Below are 23,557 nucleotides of genomic sequence, written 5' to 3'. Positions count from 1 at the left end.
GGATATATAATCTTGTTCAAAGTAGATCTACTGAAAAGTTTTTTTCTCATGTATGAACTGCAGAAACAACCAACAGAAGACGTTGCCCCATTTGAGATGTTTCGTATAGGACATGATATAAAAAACACAATGTTTATTTCTACAAAGCAAAATATTGTTATTGGCGTAGTATACCATGGACAAATCCGTCAACCCAGGAATCCCTTTCACGTTAATAATTTAATGTACTTACCTACAATACTTAGACGAGTAGATAGAACAGTGTTGGTATTACATTAGCAACACTTACTGACGGACCATTCTGCGGTCTTGGTCATGGTGCTGCCATGCGCATTTTTTGCGCGTTCGTGAAATTTCCCGAAATTACTCTCTTCCGGATTTCACAGCATGCACATGATCCCCCTACCCAAATTCCAAACCTTTTCCCACGCAGACCTTCATATAATTTTTCTGGACAATGTTTACTCCATAGCTTTCGTTTTCCGTTTTGACCACCCTCTCGCTAAGAATTAATGGTCAAGCCCGTACTGAAAAGTACGGGCCTTAGGGACCGTTCAGTTTTTATACGGCCGGGGGGCCGGCAAAATCAGGGGGGGGGGGTCATCGTAATTTTGGAATCCGCAAAGGGGGTGTCATCGCTTTTTCACTGGTAGGAAAGGGGGGGTCACACATTTTCAAAAACATAATACCAACAATAAAGTTCACTTTATGCCATGGCCATGATCGACCCTCTTTACCGGCGGGCCGCCTTCGGCGGCCCACTGCAATAAATATACATTATGTATTACCCATGACCCTCTTAACGGGCAGACGCCTTTGGCGGCCCACTCCAATTAGGTTTACTTCATGCAATGGCCATGATCGACCCTCTTTACCGGCGGCCGCCTGCGGCGGCCCACTACAATAAATTGACTTTATGTAATACCCCACGGCAATCTTACCATAAAATTCCCAATTGAAGCCGCGGCTTGTATTAGAAACATTTTTGAGGGACCCCTGGGATCACGCACTGAATAATGGTAATGGCCGCGCGCCTTCAGCGGCCCTGTCCAGTAAAGTCTACTTTATGCAATAGCCATGATCGACCTCTTTACCGGCGTGCCACCTTTGATGGCCCACTAGAATAAAGTTGACTTTATCTTAACTGGAGGGCTGCCTTTGGCGAACCACTCCAATAAAGTTTACTTTATACAATGTCCATAAACATGAGTTGTCTATGGAAATGAAGTTAAAAATTGCCTTACAGTCGTCCTAATTAACAGACGTTTCAATGGATGTGGCTGAGAAGTTTGTGCACTGGCATCTCTGCTACACGAATAAAGTGCGCCCGTACCGGAGTTCAAATCCAAACCATGCGGGTAAATTTGACATATGGGTTTTGATTATTTTTCAGGGGGGGGGGGGTCATCAATTTTTTTCGTCTGACAAAGGGGGGGGTCATCTCTTTTTCACAAAAAATGCAGGGGGGGTCTATATTTTTTTGAACACCGGCGACAAGATTTTGCCGCCCCCCCCCCCCAGGCCGTAAAAACTGAACGCTCCCTTAGTGGTTTGGCTGACTTGGGGTTCATGAACCCGTCGACCTGTCCCTGCTTTGCACTATATGCACGTCACGAAGAAGAAGGTCAGATCTCTGCTTACTCGCCCGACCATTCATTCTGTTCCGGAAGAGGTGTACGTATCATCTGTTCGAATCACAAATCGTCAAACAACCGTCGTCGACTCCGCTTTAAATCGTCAAACTTTTCTTTGAACCATTGTGAGGAGATTACACCGGGTCTTTAAGTCTAGCTCATATCAATCTTGAACGACCGACAGTTTGCAAGTAACGATGGGTGACGATAGTCTGAGGGCTGATATTGAAGCTAAAGATGCCAAGTATGTGGAGTTTTTCAATGCTAACAACTTGAAAGGGGTTTCAGAGTTGTACGCAGAGGACTGCAAGTTCATGAACCCAGGAAGGGAGTCAAGGGTGGGCCGTCAAGGTAGGTGTCCCAATCTAGCCGGGGAAGGCTGCATGGAAGATGTAAGGGACGTGAATACGTTGACTAGATTCAATTAAGGGACAGACCATTAGATCTTGGAAAGGGGTGGTCAAAAACAGAAGAAAAACATTTTCAAAGCAAAAAATTAGGAAAAAATCTTCAGACTAGTTTGCAAAAAAAAAAATAAGAACGCAAAAAAATGTAAATCTGACGGTTTACTTGGGAAAAAATAGCACATCATGACTCATTTGGATAAAAAATCAAAGATTTACAATTGTCAATAGTAAAAAATATTAATAATCTGATTGTGACCGCCCCACCTCCCAAGATCTAGTAGTAATGGTCCGTCCCTAAAACCTGGATGGTGGACGTAGAAAAAACTGTCCATGGTTAAAGTTTGTGTATTTCTGAACCACGATCTGCACAGTGCTTCATGTTAAAACTGTTTGAGCAGGTTGACTGCGGTATGACAAAGTTATGCAAGAAAATATAAAGTTTGAAAGTCTACCTGTTTAGGGGGGTCGAGGGCCTGCCGATGCTTATAGACCTCGCGCCAGGGTCTATGGTATACCTAACCAAAAAAGCGTCACTGAGCAGCAATTGCAAAGCAGAAACGAGTGGGAACATGGTTGATGAGAGTAAGAATAGTATTGTAACGTCCCTGATACACTGGGTGCATTCACGAGACACATTAAACGTCGTCGTGTTTGAAACAATGGTTCAAAGTCTGAACAATATCGTAAAATGCAATCTGATAAAAAATTAGCGCGCCCAAAGTACGGCGCACTGGACCGACGTCGCTTTACAACAAAAGAGCAAGAGTCGGCAGGGAAAATTCACCATTTTGACATCTAACAAAATAGTGTCTCAATAAGTTAATGCATGGGTGTTTGTACCCATCAAGCCCAAAAGTAAGAAAATGATCAGTTATCTTTAAACACCACCGGATTTCATTGATATTTAGCCAAATTATTGGAATTATTAAATTCTTTAAAATTAATGTCTGCCTAAATCTTGACGAATTGAGTCACGTGACCAAATCTGATATTTTCCCGCCAAAATTTATGTCTTTATTAATTTCAATATTCCAACCGTAACCCGTTAAATTTTTTTGATTTTCTCTGCCTTTTTGGGAACAACATCTATCATATTCTTTCAAAAATATATGGCACTCATGAAACCTATCTATACTTCTTTCTGATATTCAAAATATTTATGCAAAACGTAAAAAATATTGCATTTGTTGTTTTTTGTGAAGAAATGTCATTCAAAATTCAATAATTTTGCATCTGCCACTAGTTCTAATACAAGTTCCTATCCAATTTTACATTAGTTGGATAATATTTTAAATATTTTGATGTTTGACGGTTGGAATATTCAGTTATTTGCAATATACAATTTTGGCGGGAAAATAATAGATTACGGTCACGTGATCTGACTTAGGAAATGATTATGACAATTTTCAACTTAATCAAATGCAAAGCATATTTTTGGCAATTTTCACAATTTTCTGACCAGGTCTGATTAAAAAGTATGTTCAAACTGATTTCACATGTATGTAAGCCTATGCCCATGCATTAACATACCTGAGTACCTGTCCATGCATGCATAAGTGACCTTCACTCAATAGATTTATGGTATTAGGTCAAAGAACAGCTGGAGTCGGCGAAGATTCTAGGCTTCTAATCACACAACTACAATCCATGGCGAGGTCACTCCTTTGCTAAGGAAACAACTATGTCTCGCAGAACAAAAGCGTCTGTTGCTCAGTATAGTCTTGACAATAGAGATGCGAAAAAAACCCAGAAAATTGAGCGAGGACCTTCTACACTAGCTCTACTACTATTTCATAATGTGGGAGGGTAGAGGGCCTGCATGTTAACAAAAATAGGGAAAGGCTAAAATGGAGGAGGAAGTGGGAGGGGGAAGTGTAAGGGCTAGTTGAAGATCAATGGCACATTGACATTTACCCAATTATTTTATTTTGTCCCTACCGTGAGACATACATGTAGCAGACGGAGACTTCAACTTTCACTGATGCCGTGAGGGCGATATGATATTCACAGTGTTATTGGAGAACACGAAAAAATGAAATATTGTCTCCACAGTTCAGGAAATCATTTTATTTGTGGAGGTCGGGGGGCTTAGTGTACAATGCAGGGCACACAAGCAATAGACTGTAGGCCCGAGGTAAATAACTTTCACCAGTTTTTATGCTTTTCTGCCTTGTGCCGGACACAAATGTCCGCGCCTTCCATCAACAAAATAATTTCTAGGGCATACCAAGCACCAGGACAAATTTTTTAACTACTTTGTAGTGTTATCACTGTGACAGTGTTTCCTTATAATACTGTGAATATCATTACCACCTTCGGGGAGTCAGAAGAAGCTTTCGGCCCCTTCAGGCAGGTACGTGTATTCTCCCATCCCCCTTCATTTATAGGGTCCTACACTTTAACCCTTTACCTTCCCCTTTGCTTTAGGGTCAAGCCCTCCCCCTCGTTTTAGGAACATCCCAAATCTGTAAACTCACAATATATTGCCTCAGTGAAACGACAGTGTCAGTCATATCATGCAACTTCACTTTTATCTTGCTGAGTCAGTAGGAAGGTGCTCTGAACGTTTTCAATTTTTTCTCTTCTAGGCGTTGTGGATGCATTGACGGAGATGAAGTCGGCGGGCCTTGCGACGCTCAAACTCACCCCTGAAGAAGTTGGCGGCATCGTCGATGGAGACACAGCCTTCGAGAGGGGAGAGTACGCATTTTTCAAAGAAGATGGGACGGATGCTGGGGCAGGAAAATATCTCGTTGTGTGGAAGAACGTCGGCGGTGTTTATCAGATGTATTTGAAATGTTTTAACAGTAACTGAGTATAATTCGTTAACCAGGCTGAAGCTATATCTCTAGTATACACTAAGTTGCTCCTAAAGCGAATAAACTTTTCAGTGCATCCACGTCTCTACTGTAGTCATGTTTCTGCTGTTTGTGAATCAACGAATGACTAAATAATTTCCTTCACTTTAGACTCAACGGGAGCAAATAACTTTAGTGACGAGGGCGCACTATATAGTAAACGAGCCGACAATACTTCCTGACTTCTGTCGTGAAAATAATCAGGTGAATGTGACCGAAGACATCCCTGGTATACCCATAGATCCAAATACGATATACTGAAGTGTGGACAGAGCACAAGAAATGTCACCATACTTACTGATTTACCTGTGTGTCTATAGCAAAAAACACCATTTACCTAATACGGTGAATTCTATAATTTTCCGCTTTCCTGCAAATCCAATATTTTAAGATTAAACTATAGTAGCATGTAACAAAGACCCCGGAGCGAGACCAAATAAGTGTATAATTATACCATACATCAGGACGATGGCTAGAGCACAAAGACCCCATAGTAAGGTTGGTATTGGTTCCAGTCTTCGACCTAGACTTGGATCAAGCACAAGTCTATCATTTGTGAAGGCGTGAGTGGGATGAACGCGACCATTTGTGCATTGTTTTCATATGAAACGAGTGAGAATGGAGTGAACTCGATGAGTGGGGTGTGCGCGATACAGGGGAGTAACACCCGAAAACTAGCTCACTACTTCGCAGACTCAAAGGTGACGCGTTCGATCGCTTGGAAAACCTGGCCTGGGCTGCCAAATTTCAAATAGGTTTGTATGAAATAGAAGAGGCACAAGAGAAACTGTTGCAAACTCAACGATTTTATTCCTTAAAAAATCACAGACTTGACCTAAGTCCAGCTTCGGCAGGGGAGAGAGATACCTAGTCTGCGGACGCTCAACTTGATTTTTTCAATACTCTTCTGGTCTACTGCTTGTGGGTTCATTAAAGCTTTTGGAGATAGAAAACTTTCACCATCTTCTTTGAAAATCGGAAATTTTATTCCCCCCCCCCCCGTAGAGTTAATACAGGAATGACAGCCATAATGAACTTCAAATAACACTAAACGTTAAGTTATTTGTCTTTTAGCTCTCTAGTTCCAAACTTTGCGCTGTGATGCTTGATTGTCATGATTGATTTGGCAAGAAAATAGTTGAGTTTCATTGAAGAAAGTTCGGGCAAATGTTAAGGTCTTATAATTTCTATAGTCGTTTGTAACCGAAGTATTCAGTATACCAGAATAACAGGAACAATGGTACGATGGAAATTACTTCACACTTCTGAGCAAATGACGTTTTGGTCAGAAAGGAAAACATTTTCCTGGTTCAAATTAAAGTAGCGTTAAATGTAAGAATAGATGTCAAATCTAGTGTAGCATTTACAGCTTAATGTAGAACAGTTCGTTGAATTTCGCAAAACATTTGGATTGTTAAAGGGCCGATTGTACCATTTCATGCCTTTTTTTTCTATTACTGCTTCGCGCTACACAAGTGAATTCTGGTTCGAGCTATCGAGTAGCATTAAAATGTACAGACGCTTTATTGACAAACGGAATTGCAATAGGCAGAAAATTTGCATTTTCAACAATGCAAACACTGTATACAATGATTTCACTTATTGAGAGAGTCGGGCGATGTTAAGAATAGGATATTTCAGCATTCTCTCGCATCAATATTCAGAAACATGGCTGGTTATCTAAACTGGCGATGGTAGGGAAAGAATGGTCCCTTCGAAAGAGCTTTCCAAATGTTAAAAATATGACTCAGTAAACGATGTAATGAGACAATAACGCCTTTTGTTGGCAAAATAGCAACATCTTTCCTGCTAATGATTGTATAACTTCTACTGTCTGTGGTTCCATGTGACAAGGTAGTATGATTGTGAACTGAAATATGTCAGTAGTTACGGTAGTTCTCTTTTTGGAGAGTGTGGTGGCCCTGAAAAGGGCCGTTTGGTATGTGTATGCTACAGCACACAGTTTAGGCACGCTCGCCACGGATACGGCGGGCAAGCTGGATGTCTTTCGGCATGATGGTAACACGCTTGGCGTGGATGGCGCACAGGTTGGTATCTTCGAAGAGACCCACCAAGTAGGCTTCGCTGGCTTCTTGGAGAGCCATAACAGCAGAACTCTGGAAGCGAAGATCGGTCTTGAAATCCTGGGCGATTTCACGGACCAAACGTTGGAATGGAAGTTTACGGATCAGAAGCTCAGTACTCTTCTGGTAACGACGGATTTCACGAAGAGCGACAGTTCCGGGCCTGTAACGATGAGGTTTCTTCACACCCCCCGTGGCTGGTGCACTCTTACGGGCTGCCTTGGTGGCCAACTGCTTACGTGGTGCCTTACCACCGGTAGACTTGCGAGCGGTCTGCTTGGTACGTGCCATCTTCGACTGTAGGTGGTGAAGTACTCTTGGCTGAAACTTTACGAAGATTGTACTGTACGAAGCCGAGCAAGCTCTATTTATACAATTTAAAATTGGCACAAAAACGTTGATTGGACAGCAGGTACTTCACACTTAACCAATCTGTTTGACTATTGGTCAATAATGCATTATTAATTAGAACTCGATGATCCTTCTTCACACCCTAGACAACGAAGCTATCGTTTGCCTATGCAGTAGCCTTGTTTCAGCACGTGCATAGTACCTTGGAACAGCGACTTTGCCCATAGACTTTAAAAATCTATGCTTTGCCATGAGAGACAAAGTGACTGTGTGCAGATCGATCAATCGGTTTAGGGATGGACCATTAGATCTTTGGAGGGGGTGGTCAAAAACAGAAAAAAAATCAGAGCAGAAAGTTAGGAAAAAAAATCTTCAAACTAGTTTGCAAAATAAAAAAAAAATAAATAAGAAGACAAATGCGTAAAAAAAATCTACAAAAGTCTTTAAAATCTTGAATTTTTTTAGATTTTACCGACAGGAAGCAACTTTCTGTATTTTTAGTACATCCTCCAGGCACATTTTTAATTTTAATTTATACATTTGGAGTGACTGTATCCCTTATACTGGAAGTTGTAATTATCTAATTATCTTTTAAGGACTTTTGTATTCTGATCACTTGAAAATTATAAAATTATAGAGCCTGTTTTCTTGTTTCCTGCGTACAAACCAAGCAGGTACACTAGGTAAAACATTGAAACTATGGTATGGTTGTCAAGACAGAAAGTTATATTTGCCTTTAAGATCAAGGTAAACAGATGCAGGCAACATCAGGTTCATTTTTTTCACAGCATTTTATTGCAATGATGAATGCAAGAATGGGTGAACAAGTAGAAACACGTAAATAATGATAAAACACAAATATCAAGTCATTATGTATTATTTTGCTTTTAAAAAGGCATTTTCAATTCTTTTTCTCAAAAAACAGCCTCAAAAAACAACAGCAACACATTTTTTAACATTCAACAATACACTACGTAGAATGCCATCTATCCAACAAATCCCAACACAAAAACACACAAAAGGGTTGAACTTGCAAGTTTCTCGATAACAAATACTGAATAAATCTGCATGAATAATCGTTTGTGTGTAGCAAATGCTGAATGACAATTATCTGAAGAATTTTTCCACCACAAAAAGAGCATGATTTAAACAAATCTTAAGGGACTTATGTAGCAAATTTCAAAGAAATTGGACAAGCCCTTTCAGAGAATACAGATTTTTTGACCATGAATGGCAGAAATTGCCCTAAAAAGACAAATATTGAAATTTCACCACATCTATACACATCCAATCAATTTGGACATGCTGCTACAGAGAAATAGATGTTTTGATCAAAAAAGGGCGACAATTGCTCTAAAAACACAAATATGCAAATTTCACTATATTTTGCAAACAGCTTCTCAGCTTGTCAAAATCAATTGTAAATCATGAGATATGCATGATGTTTGGTGGGGTGAATGTAGGCATTTCACCATGCAGTAGAAAGGGAAGCCAGGAAACCAAAATAGTCAATTTTCAAAACTATAGGAAGCTACTGAGGAGCAAGAAGACCATGTTTCAGAGGAAGATGTGTAATCTGAAAAAAATGCTCCCCAAGTGCCACCAAATAACACCATTTTAATCTCTATTTTTCAAAAGCTCCAACGGCAGGAGGGCGACACCCCCCTCCTGACCTCCCCCCGCAAAAATACTCCCCAAGTGCCACCAAATAACACCATTTTAATCTCTATTTTTCAAAAGCTCCAACGGCAGGAGGGGGACACCCCCCTCCTGACCTCCCCCAAAATACTCCCAAAGTGCCACCAAATAACACCATTTTAATCTTTACTTTTCAAAAGCTCCAACGACAGAAGGGGGGACAACCCCCTCCTGCTGTCCCCCCGTGACCACTTGCGCGGTCGCTTGTGGTGCTTGCACCACATCTTTGCCCTCTTTATCCTCAGACAGCGATGACTAAAAAAAATTATAAATCTGAAAATTTACTCTAAAAAAAAATTTGCACAGCTAATCTCAATTGCAAAAAAAAAAAAAAGATTTTTAGAAATTTACAATAGTAAAAAAAAATTTTCACATTTCATTGTGACCACCCCTCCCAAGATCTAATGGTCCATCCCTTAGAGTTTTCCGGGCCGCGTTCTGCCAAGTCGTCTTGTGTCACACCATGGTCACACACAATAATAATACTCATAACATAACATAACATAAAATTACATTACATTACGTTACAATACATTACATTGCATTTTATAGCGTCCAGTGTCCATCGCGATCGGGGATGCCCACTTGAGGGGTACCCTGGCTTTACGTTTAAACTTGAGGCTTTCCAGTTTGTAGCACAGCAAATCTCATTGGGTAATTCGTTCCAAAAGAATGGAGCTGAGTACCCATGTACTTTCGCTCTCAAATTAAGGGGCAATGTTCAGATAGTTTAGCCGCAAGATTTTTTTTTCTCTCTATGTTCACAGTTGTTGCCGCATGTTTAGACACAGGCTACCCAGACAGAATAAAATAAGCTTGTCATTGAGTTTTTCTCACTGTTTTCTCTATCAGTTCCTCTCCTTTTCTTCATCACAGTCACTCTATGGATATAGGGACTGTGTCTTCATGCTCTGAATGATCGGAGTAAATAAAATAACGGTTATATAATCTAACCTAGCCTCTTATAAACCCTTTATTCATTTTACACCCATTACTTATCAAGAGTTGGTCAACATTGCAAAGATAGAGATGTAAATGAAAAAGTTTTAGTAACCTTTCCTATCTTTCGCGATGTTGACCAACCCGTAAAATCCCTGATAAGTCCACGGATTAGCATAATTAGTTGTGTTGACTAATTAATTACAAGATGTGTATATGAGAGATAAACGTCCTTGTAATGGGGTGTAAAATGAATAAAGGGTTAAGAGGCTAGGTTAGATTATATAACCGTTTATTTTATTTACTCCGATCAGTCAGAGCATGAAGACACAGTCCCTATATCCATAGAGGGACTGTGATGAAGAAAAGGAGAGGAACTGATAGAGAAAACAGTGAGAAAAACTCAATAATGAGCTTATTAATACTGTCTGGGTAGCCTGTGGTTTACACGTGTATTGAATGTAATTTACTAATGTAGCGTGGATTACCTTCACACTGTATCGATAGCTGCTGTGCACGCAATGCTCTCTTTGTGTACGGATTGTGGAAAATCTTCGATTTTGACAAAAATTTGAAAGATTTCTTTCTTTTCAAAGAATTTTATAACAGGCCCTGGCTAAACGAAACAGTGTCAAGTTGTGATGATATGTTTCAACTAGGATGACCCTCTTGACACACCTTTGTCAGTTATCCATCTCTTGTGATACCTGCGCCCTCAACCGTATCATTGTTAAACGAAAGCCGACTGCTGAAGTTGACATCATCCTCGCTGAAACGATATCAGCCTACCCTTGAATAACAATGTGCTCACTTGAAAAGAAAGTAACCAAAAAAACCGATAACACGTTTCAGCTTGGGTGACACCCTGACACAAGTTTACGTGCTATCTATTTCTTGTGGTACAATTGTTGGCCAGGGTGACTGCCGTTGTTAAACATGTGTGTGTATACACGTGTAAGCCGATGGTCTTCCCTTGATCTATGTTGACGGGAAAGCCTGTTGATTTTGATGTCTGTATAATATTATAAAAATGACTATTATACGCAGTAAGCACGCGACTGAAGCTGTTTCCTCTCAATTTGGATGACATTAACTCCTGACGATATCCAAAAAAACACTCGCACAATGAAGATTCGATTCGCAAAGAACCGAAACACTGCGGTTACTATATATGACGAACTGACATCAAGAACTCAAGTTTGCTTCGCAATGGCTATTGCGAGGATTAGCAAACTTTGTTCACGCGTTCTCATCATATCAATTAAACTCTACATCTCACCAAGCAACGAGTATACGATATTTGACCAGTTTACGACAAGTGTGCATGAGCAATAGCAAGTGCATCACAGTTCCACTAATGGATGACAAGTATATCACTCAATTAGGATGACAAACATGAGAATATATGATAGTCTTGTCATGAATAGGGGCTTTGTTTCACTGAGTCTATAGACTTTGAGTCGGTATATATTTCATATGACACGATTTATTTCCAACTTGTTCTTTGATAGAAATCGACTGTCGGAGAAATTAAGACACTTTTGGCCTACTCTAATTCCAAATTGAAGCATAATGAAAATATCGTGTTGCTGTTACGACTATGTCTCACTATGGACGTAACCCCCTCAACACACATACACACACACACACACACACACACACACACACACACACACACACACCTACACACACACACACATACACACACACACACATTACCATGGATGGGTAATACGTACTTTCATAAATAATGCACATATGTTTTGTATCTGGTCAAGGAGACCTCTTCGGTCTAGTAGGTACAGCATGCTTGCAGATCACAAAGGGACAAGCAATCATACTTCTTGTCCTGTGTGATTTCTTTTTACTGACATGACTACTTGTCGTAGTTTTGACAACTTTGCAAGGAAAGTTTTGATGAATACGTTGGCAGTGGGTTAATTGACCCCGGTTGTACGAAAAAATATCGACCCTTCCTCGAAACGTTTGTCTGGGCTCAGATTTGCTTTTGTGCACACACAATTCATTTTCTGTGCTTTGTGTGACCTCGCGAACCCTTGCCCGAGCTGCCCAGGGTTTGAACCACTTTTACAGAACGCATCTCACTCGATACGCCATATGCAACGACGTGAACCCCGGAGCCAGGTATTCTTATACCAGGAGCAAGCTACGAACAACAAGTAACGATGGGCGACAACAGTTTGAGAGCTGCCATCGTGGCACAAGAAGCCAAACATGAAGAGCTCTACAACGCTGGCGACGCAAAGGGAGTTTCGGAGTTGTACACGGAGGATTGCCAGTTTATGAGACCGGGAAGAAAGTTGGTCGTAGGCCGTCAAAGTAAGTGCTTAAAGATTAGCCTACGCTTCATTGTATATTGACTGCAACAAACTTCAATTGTCACTCCAAGTTTCCTTCCGTTTCTATAGCTTCATACGCGGGTGGCTATTGGTAGATCATGAATGAATAGTGGAAGGATACATCTTTCCTTTTAGACTCGGCTCCAGCCCAGTCAGGGTGTGAAACGCTTGATTCGGCTAGACGAAATGTTGCAGCCAGGACACGCCCTTGCGACATTGTCCTCAAAACGGAACCAGTTGTCCCACATCTCGCGTACTGCGGATCACCTCTAGCGCACTCATGAGTCGACTGTGTTCAATGAGTGTAGTCAGCAAGTATCTGTTTCCTGACGATGGCCTTTTTCGCATCATTATTTTGAGGCTTATATTTACATACTTTCAAAGCTGTGGTTCAAAGTAACTGAAACGCTGCACTCGTTTGTAGTTCGACTGAGCTCTGATTGGAGGCAGGTACGGTATACTGTTACAATTGCCTGAAATCACATGTAAAGCATAGCGACGCGGTCCCGGTAGCTTTGGTCTTGTTTTGTGAAAGTAACTTACAATAAAATAATACAAAATTTGATCGACAATTGTGCAAAATGTCCCCCAAAATAAACGGTAGTGGGACACATTGTCCCCTATTTTCAAAATTCCTGGCTGCAACATTGAGGGTCACCCTGACAGTCACCTTAACCTCACCACGGTCCCCTATCACCGGTGATGGACGGACTGTGACCTCACTAATCACCGTATAGTACGCAGACATGTTTTGCCTGTTCATGAGAGCTACTGCGCAGACTCCTCTGTACGGAATCCTCATTATGGCATCCTAAGGCTTGATCTGGGCCATAGACCTAATATGTCATCAAAACTAGTCCAATAACAGTATCATTCAAGGAAAAAAATTAATATTTTCCGCTGTTCGGTGGTAGTACCACGTATCCTTAATGGGTAAGCATGCACATAAAGATTGACCCAAAGAGACTTGTTGAGTGTAATTCGGCAAAGCCACCAAATTACTGCTACACCGGCTTAGTTTTATGGAAAATCGACAGTTTTACTTTCCCCTGTGATTGAGTACAGTGATGGTGGCCATTTGAATTTCACGAATCGGTTAATATTGGGCAATTTAATTCTCTATACAACATTTTGCTCAGTGGCCCCTGAAGTTTAATCTTGATTTCGAACGATAAAAGTTTATAGTTGAGAAAAAGTTTACATCTTTAAATTTCTAGGCGCGTACTTCTGTAACAGCATTTTACGAAAAATATATCAAACCGTAGATCGCTAGCATTACAAGTTGTGGCACTGACTGTCGCTAGCGTTTTTCAGGGCGCCACCAGCGCGTGCTTGGAGTGTGCGCGACACCATAATGACTCATGAAACCTTATCCACACGCACAAGGCATACAGAGACTCTCAATGACGAATGGCCTATACATTAAAAACGTGCACTTTCCGTTACACTTCTAGGTGTAGTAGAGGCGGTGGATGAGCTGAAGGCAGCAGGATGGGCCACGCTCAAACTCACGACTGATGAGGTTGGCGGTGTCGTCGATGGAGATACAGCCTTTGAGAGTGGACAGTACGCACTTTTCAAAGCAGATGGTTCAACGGATGACGTGGGGAAATATCTCGTTGTGTGGAAGAAAGTCGATGGTGTTTACTTGATTTATTTGAAATGTTTCAACAGCAACTGATGTCACCGGGAAGCGGAACTCGGTCCGGATTTGGATGCGTTTCTAAAGCTGTATTTTACACAAGTAAAATTGGACATTATTTTGCAGTAGACTTCGAACCTGAAAAGTAGTTGCGTCTCTTTTTGATCAGTAGAAAGCAATAAACTTTGAAATGGACGTGTGTTACATTAACTGGACCCTTATTCGGTTAGGCCTTTTGACAGTGGTTCTGAATGTTTGGTGTTTTTATAAGTTCTCAATCTCGTTCATTGCTCTTTCCGTTAGCTGATAGTCTTTTCACTACATCGCAATGTAGGGACTGTTGTCTAACCAACTGCTATAGAAGAACGCGTTCGAATCGCGCACTTAGCAATGTGTGTGTGTGATAATTCATGTAAATGTATCTTTGCTTGAAGTGGAAGATAAATAGAAAAAAATGCCAGTACAATATTTGTTTTTTCTTCCGCCTCTGCTGTTAATAATCCTAGTTTCCTAAACCAGGGATTGAGGACTGCCCCTTTCAAACGAGTGGGCTGACCTTTATCCGACCCATGTAAGGGAGCCTTCAGTAATTACAGGGGTGGGCCGGGGGAATTTCGCGAACACCTGTACCGTAAAAGTGTGACCCTTCCCCAATCCTCCTGTCTAAAATGTGACCCTCCCCCTTGTCCGACATTCTAAAACTTGACCCTCCCCCCCCCAACCACTGCGGTATTCTCCCGGGAATAACTAAAACAGTATCAGCTAATTTACATAACAATTGGTTCAATTGTTATGTTAGGGACAAATTACAGAGGGGAGGGCTGGTGTTTTTGGAGGGACAGCCGCAATTTATCAAGCAAGAATTTTTGAAGAGATATGGTATTTCATACAGTTTAGGGAGGGTCACCATATTTTGTGCAACTATAAGAAGGCAAGATGTAGCTGATTTAGTGCTTCATCCAAAAATATCAAATCATAATACATGGGAGTCTATCAGGCAAATTATTGACAATTTACCCCTACAAAACATGCCATATCTGTATTTTGTATATGTTTGATAATGTATTTAAATGTACTTTGCTTGAAAAGGGAAGTATAATGAACGTTTGTGTGCAAGAAATTGATTTCTGAATTTCATCTAAAAAGTTGGTTCACTATCCATGGTGTTTATGATGAAATTATGAATAGTTTTTTCCAATACAAAAATAGGTAAATCTTTGCATTTGTGTACTCTTGATTATTGATATTAATTTTCTTGATTAGACTAGAGTGGTTACAAGTCTATGGTTGTGTAAGAAATTTGATTTTGGAATTTCACCAAAATGTCGATTCACTATGCATTGGGGTCTATGATGAAACTATGAATAATTTTTTTTCAGTACAAAATTAGATAAATCTGTGCATTTATGTATGCTTGATTATTCACATTATTGTTCTTGATAAGACTAGAATGGTTACAAGTCCATGGTTGTGCAAGAAATTTGATTTTGGAATTTCACCAAAATGTTGATTCACTATGCATTGGGGTCTATGATGAAACTATGAATAATTTTTGTCCAATACAAAAATAGGTAAATCTTTGCACTTGTGTACTCTTGATTATTGATATTAATTTTCTTGATAAGACTAGAATGATTACAAGTCAATGTTTGTGCAAGAAATTTGATTTTGGAGTTTCACCAAAATGTCGATTCACTATGCATTGGGGTCTATGATGAAACTATGAATAATTTTTTTTCAGTACAAAATTAGATAAATCTGTGCATTTATGTATGCTTGATTATTAAGATTATTGTTCTTGATTAGACTAGAGTGGTTACAAGTCTATGGTTGTGTAAGAAATTTGATTTTGGAATTTCACCAAAATATCAATTCACTATGCATGGCGGTCTATAAGTGTGTGCGTATTTTGTTGGTGATTTCCTATTCAGGAAATATCACACGGACAATCACAGTTTTGGCCATAATATCAGCTTCTGTCAAAAGTGACCCTCCTCCCAAGATAGGATTATAAAAAGTGACCCTCCCCCTTGAACTGTTTTCTAAAAAGTGACCCTCCCCCCAATTCCCCCGGCCCCCCCTTGTAATTACTGAAGGCTCCCTAATACAGACAGGGGATACTCTAAAGTCTATGGGAAAGGAACGTTCAGTCCGTAAGGATCAGAGAAGAAAACTTGTCAAGAACTTGAAATTAAACTGTGAATAGCATAATAATAGAAGAGGTGACTGGAAATGTACACGCAGCCCCGATTTCAAAATTAACCTTCAGCGCGTTACCTTCTTCAAGATCAACGCTTGAACCGCACCCACCTTTCCTACCAATTTGCACGCCCTTTCCAGGTGAAAACTTGATACAATCTTCTGTGTAGAGCTCGGAGACTGACTTCACGTCTCCAGCTGAGAACAGTTCCATAAACTTAGCTCCGAGACGCTCCATCGCGTCATGCAAAACGAGGTCGGACATGGCGACGTCTCGTGCTTGTATTAGGTTTTGAAACTGTTGTCTGAACTTTTGCGTGACCTCAGTGATGGGTCAACCGTTCAATATTTAAGGAGGGAGAGGGCTTAGAAAGGAGGGAGAGAGACACACACGTACAGACAGGGAGATAGACGGAGACAGAATGATATCTCTGTTACATAAGTTATAACCTATAAACATAGAACAGGACGATGTGATACTCTGAAATGATCTACACGAAATCTTTCAGTCCAGACATTTATCGAATAGTGAGAAAGTAAACTGGTCTGCATATTTCGAGAATGATCAAGAATTAAGTCGCAATTGTGAGATTTTCAACAAAACTATATTATTATATAAGAAGAAAAACAAGAGATCGGCAAAACAAAACCAGGATTTTCTGACCACAGTATCAAGTCTATCCATACTCTTCGCAAAGGTGATAAATTGCTGACACACAAACAGAGGGCGCAAACTAAGCGATTTTTCAATCATCAGCATATAAAGGGCCTTGGTCGTGAGAAAGTGAACGTGAACAAAGTGAACAGTGAGAAAGTAAACTGGTCTGCATATTTCGAGAATAATCAAGAAAGTCGCAATTTTCAACAAAACTATATTATTATATAAGAAGAAAAACAAGAGATCGGCAAACAAAACCAGGATTTTCCGACCACAGTATCAAGTCTATCCATACTCTTCGCAAAGGTGATAAATTGCTGACACCACAACAGAGGGCGCAAACTAAGCGATTTTTCAATCATCAGCATATAAAGGGGCCTGGTCGTCTCTGGTCGTCTCATCTTGGGTCGGGCTTTCCGGTCTGCCTCAAGAAATTTGATTGGGGATTTCACTGAAGATGTTGATCCACTATGCCTGGTAGTTTATGAGAAAACCATGGATAGTTTTTTCCAATATAAAACTAGCAATATCTGTTCATTAATAGACGTTTGATAATTGAAAAAAAGTACATGGTATTAGAATAGGGTGGTTACAAGTGCATATGTGCACAATACATTTGATTTTGAAATTTCTTTTATATTGTTGATTCACTATACTTGGTAGGCCTAGTCTTTGAGAAAATGTAAATACTTTTTAAAATACTAAACTAGCTAAATCTGTGCCTTTATAATTGTTTGACCATTGATATAAATGTGTTTGATTAGAATGGAATGTTTGAGATGCAGATGTGAAGAACAAACATGATATTTTAATTTCATCCAAAAATATCGATACACCTCTCATGGTAATCTATTGGTACGCGATTAAACATTGTTCCCCGACAAAACTTGCTATAGCTGTGCATTTATGTGTAAATGTTTCAATATTGACTTGTAGGCTGTATCAATTTCCTTTACAAAAAATAATAGTGCTCTTTGTGCAACTACAAGGCAAACTATAAATAAAGGTAAACGTGACAGACATTGTCCTTTATTTTGAATAGACAATTGTACTTCAAGTAGTTTATAAATAATTTATCGTAAATGTGACCTTTTTCGTCGAATTACATGAAAATTTGCATACAAGTAATTATTTGTGATGGTTAGACGTTCGTTGAAAGTTCAAAGGTCAAATGAGAAATTATATGTCAATTAAGATATTATTGATATGGCCTTTGGTACACAGGGGATCACTGTTTTCTGTGTATGAAAACTGGAGAGGATAATTTGTTTTCTTGCAAACAGTTTTGAAGGGTCACTATTTTTCGCGCAACGTCATTTTGAAAAACTACGGCCACCTCCCCCCCCCGCAATTTCTGTCCAGTCCCTTACTCGCCCAGCCCCTTCAAATTCTGATATGATTAGGTAGCCGAGTCACCCGTTCGATTCACATATCGTCAAGCAAACATGGTCGACTCCGTTTGAAATCGTCAGGTCTTTCTGTAAGCCATTGTGAGGAGAATACGACAGGGTTTCGAAAGTCTTGCGCATAGAGATCTTTATAAACGACCGACAATTTGTTACGATGGTCGACGATAGTCTGAGGGCTGACATCGAAGCTAAAGAAGCCAAGTATGCCGAGCTTTTCAACGCTAACAACTTAAAGGGGGTTTCAGCGTTGTACGCAGAGGACTGCAAGTTCATGAACCCAGGAAGGGCGGCAAGGCTCGGTCGTCAAGGTGGGTGTCTTAATCTATAGCGGGAAGGATGCATGAAAGATGGATACGAGAAGTGCATACGTTGACTGGATTTAGTTAATGCATGGATGATGGACGTATAAGAGACATCCATGGTTTAGTTCTCAACCACAGTCTGCACAGTGCTTCGGTTGAAACCTGTTGGAGCAGATTGACAGTGACAAATTCATAGTTTGAAAGTCTACCTGTCCAGGAGGGATGGGGCCTGCCGATACCTATAGCCGGGACCCATAAACCTCGCTCCAGGGTGTATGGTATACCTAACCAAAAGCGTCACTTAGTAGCAATTGCAAGGCAGAAACGAGTGGGAAAATGATTTTTGAGTGTCAGAACAGCATTGTAGCGTCCCTGATACGATAGGTGATAATTCATAGGACATAACATAAAACGTCGTGTTTGAAACGATGGTCCAAAGTCTGAACAATATCGTAAAATGCGATCTGATTAAAACTTTGCTCGCCAAAAGTACGGCGGATCGACATCGCTTTACAAGAACAGAGCAGAAGTCGGCGCGTATTTCTGCGGGGAAAGTTCACCGTTTAGGGACTGGTCAGTTTCTTCGGCCTGGGGGGGTCACCCTGTTTTTGACTTTGGTGATAGGGGGGTCACCATGTTTTTGAAATGCCCAATAGGGGGGGGGGTCACTGTGTTTTTGAATTTCGACACAGGCTCATCATTGCCTAAATGCATCGTATCAGCCACAAATTTCATCATTCAGTTGCATTTTTCGGCGCGCCCTTCGGGCGCGTAACTTTAATAATCAGACATACCGGTATTTTCAGCACGCCCAACTTTAACATATCAGGCATACATATATCAGAGATATCTGTATGTTAAATATTTTTTCAGCGTGCTCTTCGAGCACATTACTTTAATATATCAGATATTCTTCAGCACGCCCTTCCTGTGCATGACTTTAATAAACAAGAAATATATATCAGAGGTATCAGGATGTTTTTTTATCGCGCCCTTCGGGCGCCATACTTTAACAAATCAGAGATATATGCCAGAGATATCTTGATGTTTGCTAAGTGAAAGTGTACTGTTATGAAATCTGCATTTCATATGAAAAGCATGACAACTTCCTGATACTTTTCTGTTCTCTCTATGAGAATTCAGTATGAGAAAGCAACATGCACAAATATTTCACAATATATATTTGATAAAGTGACTTATTTTAGAGATAGAAAAATGACAAGATATCTTTCATTGTCATTGATGCAACCATTTTCCTTCGTGTCTCAGGTTTTCTGTAGAATGCTTTTTTATGACCAAAATAACAGTTCAAAAAGGCAAGAAAAGGTCATCTCAGACACTGCACACATCAGATTTAGCTAAAATGCCTCTCTATGGCTCCTCAGGAGATTTAATTGGATGGCTGGCAAGTCTTAACACCCATCAAAATTTTTGATTTACTGCTTTTTCCTCTTTGATATTAATGATTGACATCCATTTCTGTTCAGGAACATCTGGTTAAACCGGTGTGCGGGTATAAAAGACCCCTAACTCATCGAAAATTCATATGGCGCTTGAGTGACAACTGGCGACAGCAAGGTAGACCGCTCCGTAAAAATCAGCCGAAGCGATTCTCAAACAAACATTATTGGCATACCATAAACATAGACTGTTTCATAAACACGTAGGCCATACAGGTATCCGCAAAGTTTCACAAAGCCTTTTAAAGTTACGACGATAAGGGGAAAAATCGCTTTCGTAACGAAGGAAATGGCCCCCAGGGAACAGTCGTTCCGCGATTCAAACAATTGTCAATCATTCAGTGACGCGCAGAGGTGTAAACTGGTCAAACATTTGCTGTGCATATGAGAGTAATTACGATGTAAACAAACCATGTGTATGCTTAGAGTTACATGGATATTGGCGTGCACACAGGATGAAACTTCGTGGTTGTCATAAACTATTTTACTAACAAGCGTTTATGATGCACCGACATCGCGAAAGTGAGCCATTTTCGGTCGTGACTTAGCATAATAGCAAGAGATGAGTCAGTACCGCACGATGTATCCTTGCGAAAATTGCGTACACTGTATTTTACAGAACTGCAGGCAGAGTCCCAGAACTGCAGGCAGAGTCCATAGTTTACTATGACATCGAAAACAACTAAATATTAAAGCATGGCGGTAGCCTCCATGATCAATTTGATTACAGTCAGTCAAAGAGAGCCACTTTTTTAAACAGCCGCCCCCCCAATCTACGGCCGAAAGTACCGGTACGCTACAGTCGCTTTTGATATAAATGCTAGCCCTGAAAACGGCCGTATGGTTTGTACATGTACACGTGTTCTCACACATGGCAATGACATGTCGTGTTCGGAGGGTTGGTAAGGTTTTGACATACCGGTTGCCCCAGTAACGTTTGGACTTCTGTTATGAGAATGAAACAAAGCTTGTAAAGACATCAAAACAGTATTTGTCAATGTCAGTTCAAGGTGAGCAATTGAGCGTCGACGCGTCGTCACCCGATCTTCGAAAGGCTTATTGATACGTGTGTCCGAGATCGGCTCATTGAGTTGGCACTACATCGTATGATTTCGACAAAGGTTGGACTTTAATTTCTTCAATAACGAAGATATCTATGAACCCAGTCCGTGGTTCATCCCATTGCTCCGAAAATAAACATAACTCGTGATTAGTTGTCCGGGGTCACCCTCAAAGCAACCGAGTAGCCGACCTCGATCGCTTACAGATATCGTGGTACGCGAGATTCATGGAAATCTCGATCCTTCCGTAATGTAGTGAACTTATTTTTTTATTTTTAGCGATCGGCCATGACGTCGCGTCGTTCACCTATTTCCTACCATTTTCCTGACCGTGTTTCTCAGTCAATGTGTAGATCAGTAATTCGTGACTTCAACATACGAAATTGCCAGCTTCGGATTATTTTTAATGTTTATGTTTATTACTTTCTTGATGATTATTTCCACAGCGTATGGCGCCATTTCCATATGTAGATATGGCGGTCAGCAGCCGAATCATTCTTGAACGATGACATGACCCCGAAACTTCAGTAAATCAACTCAGCAAAAACTTCAGTAGATCAACTCAGCACGCTCCTGTTTTTATGAAATTGATATTTTTTCCTTCTTTCTTTTTTTTTCGCGTATTGCGAAGGCTGTACCTAAGCTTATAGTCAGAGCATGATTTGAGAGCAAACAGATTACGCAGATAATGCGAACGATAGCAACTGTTACCAACAGACTCATTATGCAGAGCCATGCCCCAAAACGCCCATCAAAACTTCGCATTAATCCGGATCCCGGTCCATTTCGCCCCGGGCTTTAAGCATAGAAAATGTGAAATACATTCACAACTCATTCAAATGTACTGTATTCAAACTTCAAGATTGACACTTTGAAATTCCTATCTTACAACTGACATGTCAACAATTTCATTAAAACACATGTCCACCTTTTGTTTTACAGTTGTCGCGTGCGGGGGGGTCACCCTGTTTTCGAAATTTTGGATAGGGGGTCACCTTGTTTTCAAAATTTGGAATAGGGGTCAGCCACTTTTTGACGTCGGTAAAAAATAATCCACCTCCCCCCCCCCAGGCCGAAGAAACTGACCAGTCCCTTAGACTGCCAATAAATGGTACATGCCTGTCAATACACAAGTGACCTTCACTTAACTCGTTTACGGTATCACATCAAAGAACAGCCGGAGCCGGCGAAGGTCCTGCGCTTCCAAACACACAAAAATCTGTGATGCTTGGCGAGGTCGCTCCTTTGCTAAGTAAACAGTTATCTCACAGAAAAAAAAAACGTATCTGTTGCTGAGTGTCTGTGGAGTCAATAGAGATGCTTGAAACAAAAGAAAAAAGAAAATTGAGCGAGGATCTTCTACACTGGGCTCCAACGTGACCACCATTTCATAGTCTAAGGGGGGGGGGGTGGAGAGCCTGCAGAGTAAAATAATAATACACATCGATCTACACATCTACAAATCTACAGGGTTGGAATTGCCTTAAAGAAACGACAGGGTCAGTCATGGCATGCAGTGGGAAGGCAGTGCACGTGGGTTTGCTGGTGGTGAGATGGTAGTGGGAAACACTATCGTTAGAAAGGCAATTCGTAATTTGCATATATACGGAGATTTACTTGATCGAAGTTGACGAGAATTGCTATGTGCATTTAACATACAATGTACCTTGATACAACATTATTCAAAGTTATTATGCATTTAATTTTAGCCAGAATTCGTAATTTGCATATTCAATTAAATTTCCTAATTAAGGATATATACCGTGATTTACTTGATCAAAGTTGGCAAAACATGCTGTGTACATTGATGATACCAGGTTAAAACAATATTGAAAGTCATTTGCATTTTCATGTCAGCTAATTTATAATTTGCATATCCAATGAGCTTCCCACAATTTGGCATAATGGCTTGAAGGACTTGACCAAAGGCAATGCACTTGCTATAAAGTGGTGATACAATGACAGCAGTCAAAGAAATTAATTATTTTCATTTCAGCTAATTGCATATTCTAATACTTAATGAGCTTTAGAGTAAATCTATGGTGAATATATTTCATTATGTTGATCCTAACACTTTCAATGACGTTGCAAACATGTGGTAAAAGTTCAAATTTACACAGCTGCAATATATGATGAAACACGTGAGCATTTTCAGTTCATGTCTGGTTTCTTCTAGGCGTTGTGGATGCGTTGATGGAGATGAAGTCGGCGGGCCTTGCGACGCTCAAACTCACCCCTGAAGAAGTTGGCGGCATCGTCGATGGAGACACAGCCTTCGAAAGGGGACAGTACGCATTTTTCAAAGAAGATGGGACGGATGCTGGGGCAGGAAAATATCTCGTTGTGTGGAAGAACGTCGGCGGTGTTTATCAGATGTATTTGAAATGTTTTAACAGTAACTAAATATACCGGTATAATAAACTAGCCGACAATGTTTCCGTTCATCGTTTTGTCAATTCGTGACGATAATCAGCTGAATGTGACCTAAGATACGA

General features: G+C 40.4%; 4 protein-coding genes across 4 annotated transcripts; 3 read left to right on the top strand and 1 right to left on the bottom strand.

Moving 5' to 3' along the window:
* The first annotated feature begins 1,551 nt into the window (after positions 1 to 1,551).
* LOC139147665 (uncharacterized) lies at positions 1,552 to 4,946 on the top strand. The gene is made up of 2 exons (XM_070718816.1): positions 1,552 to 1,985; positions 4,630 to 4,946. The coding sequence occupies exons 1-2, from the start codon at positions 1,832 to 1,834 to the stop codon at positions 4,854 to 4,856; spliced, it is 381 nt and encodes a 126-aa protein (XP_070574917.1). The 5' UTR covers positions 1,552 to 1,831; the 3' UTR covers positions 4,857 to 4,946.
* A 1,204-nt stretch (positions 4,947 to 6,150) lies between these two features.
* Positions 6,151 to 7,337, bottom strand: LOC139147663 (histone H3). Its single transcript, XM_070718814.1, has one exon. It carries the CDS (start codon positions 7,272 to 7,274, stop codon positions 6,864 to 6,866), a length of 411 nt encoding a protein of 136 aa, XP_070574915.1. The 5' UTR covers positions 7,275 to 7,337; the 3' UTR covers positions 6,151 to 6,863.
* Positions 7,338 to 12,122: 4,785 nt separating this feature from the next.
* Positions 12,123 to 14,372, top strand: LOC139148697 (uncharacterized). Its single transcript, XM_070720179.1, has 2 exons — positions 12,123 to 12,311; positions 13,786 to 14,372. Exons 1-2 carry the CDS (start codon positions 12,158 to 12,160, stop codon positions 14,010 to 14,012), a joined length of 381 nt encoding a protein of 126 aa, XP_070576280.1. The 5' UTR covers positions 12,123 to 12,157; the 3' UTR covers positions 14,013 to 14,372.
* Positions 14,373 to 18,227: 3,855 nt separating this feature from the next.
* Positions 18,228 to 23,498, top strand: LOC139147666 (uncharacterized). Its single transcript, XM_070718817.1, has 2 exons — positions 18,228 to 18,547; positions 23,239 to 23,498. Exons 1-2 carry the CDS (start codon positions 18,394 to 18,396, stop codon positions 23,463 to 23,465), a joined length of 381 nt encoding a protein of 126 aa, XP_070574918.1. The 5' UTR covers positions 18,228 to 18,393; the 3' UTR covers positions 23,466 to 23,498.
* The last annotated feature ends 59 nt before the right edge of the window (positions 23,499 to 23,557 follow it).

Source organism: Ptychodera flava, chromosome 13 (genome assembly GCF_041260155.1).
Source record: "Ptychodera flava strain L36383 chromosome 13, AS_Pfla_20210202, whole genome shotgun sequence".
Lineage (NCBI taxonomy): Eukaryota > Metazoa > Hemichordata > Enteropneusta > Ptychoderidae > Ptychodera > Ptychodera flava.
Note: the sequence above shows the minus strand (reverse complement) of the source record. Positions and strands in the feature narration are given on the sequence as shown.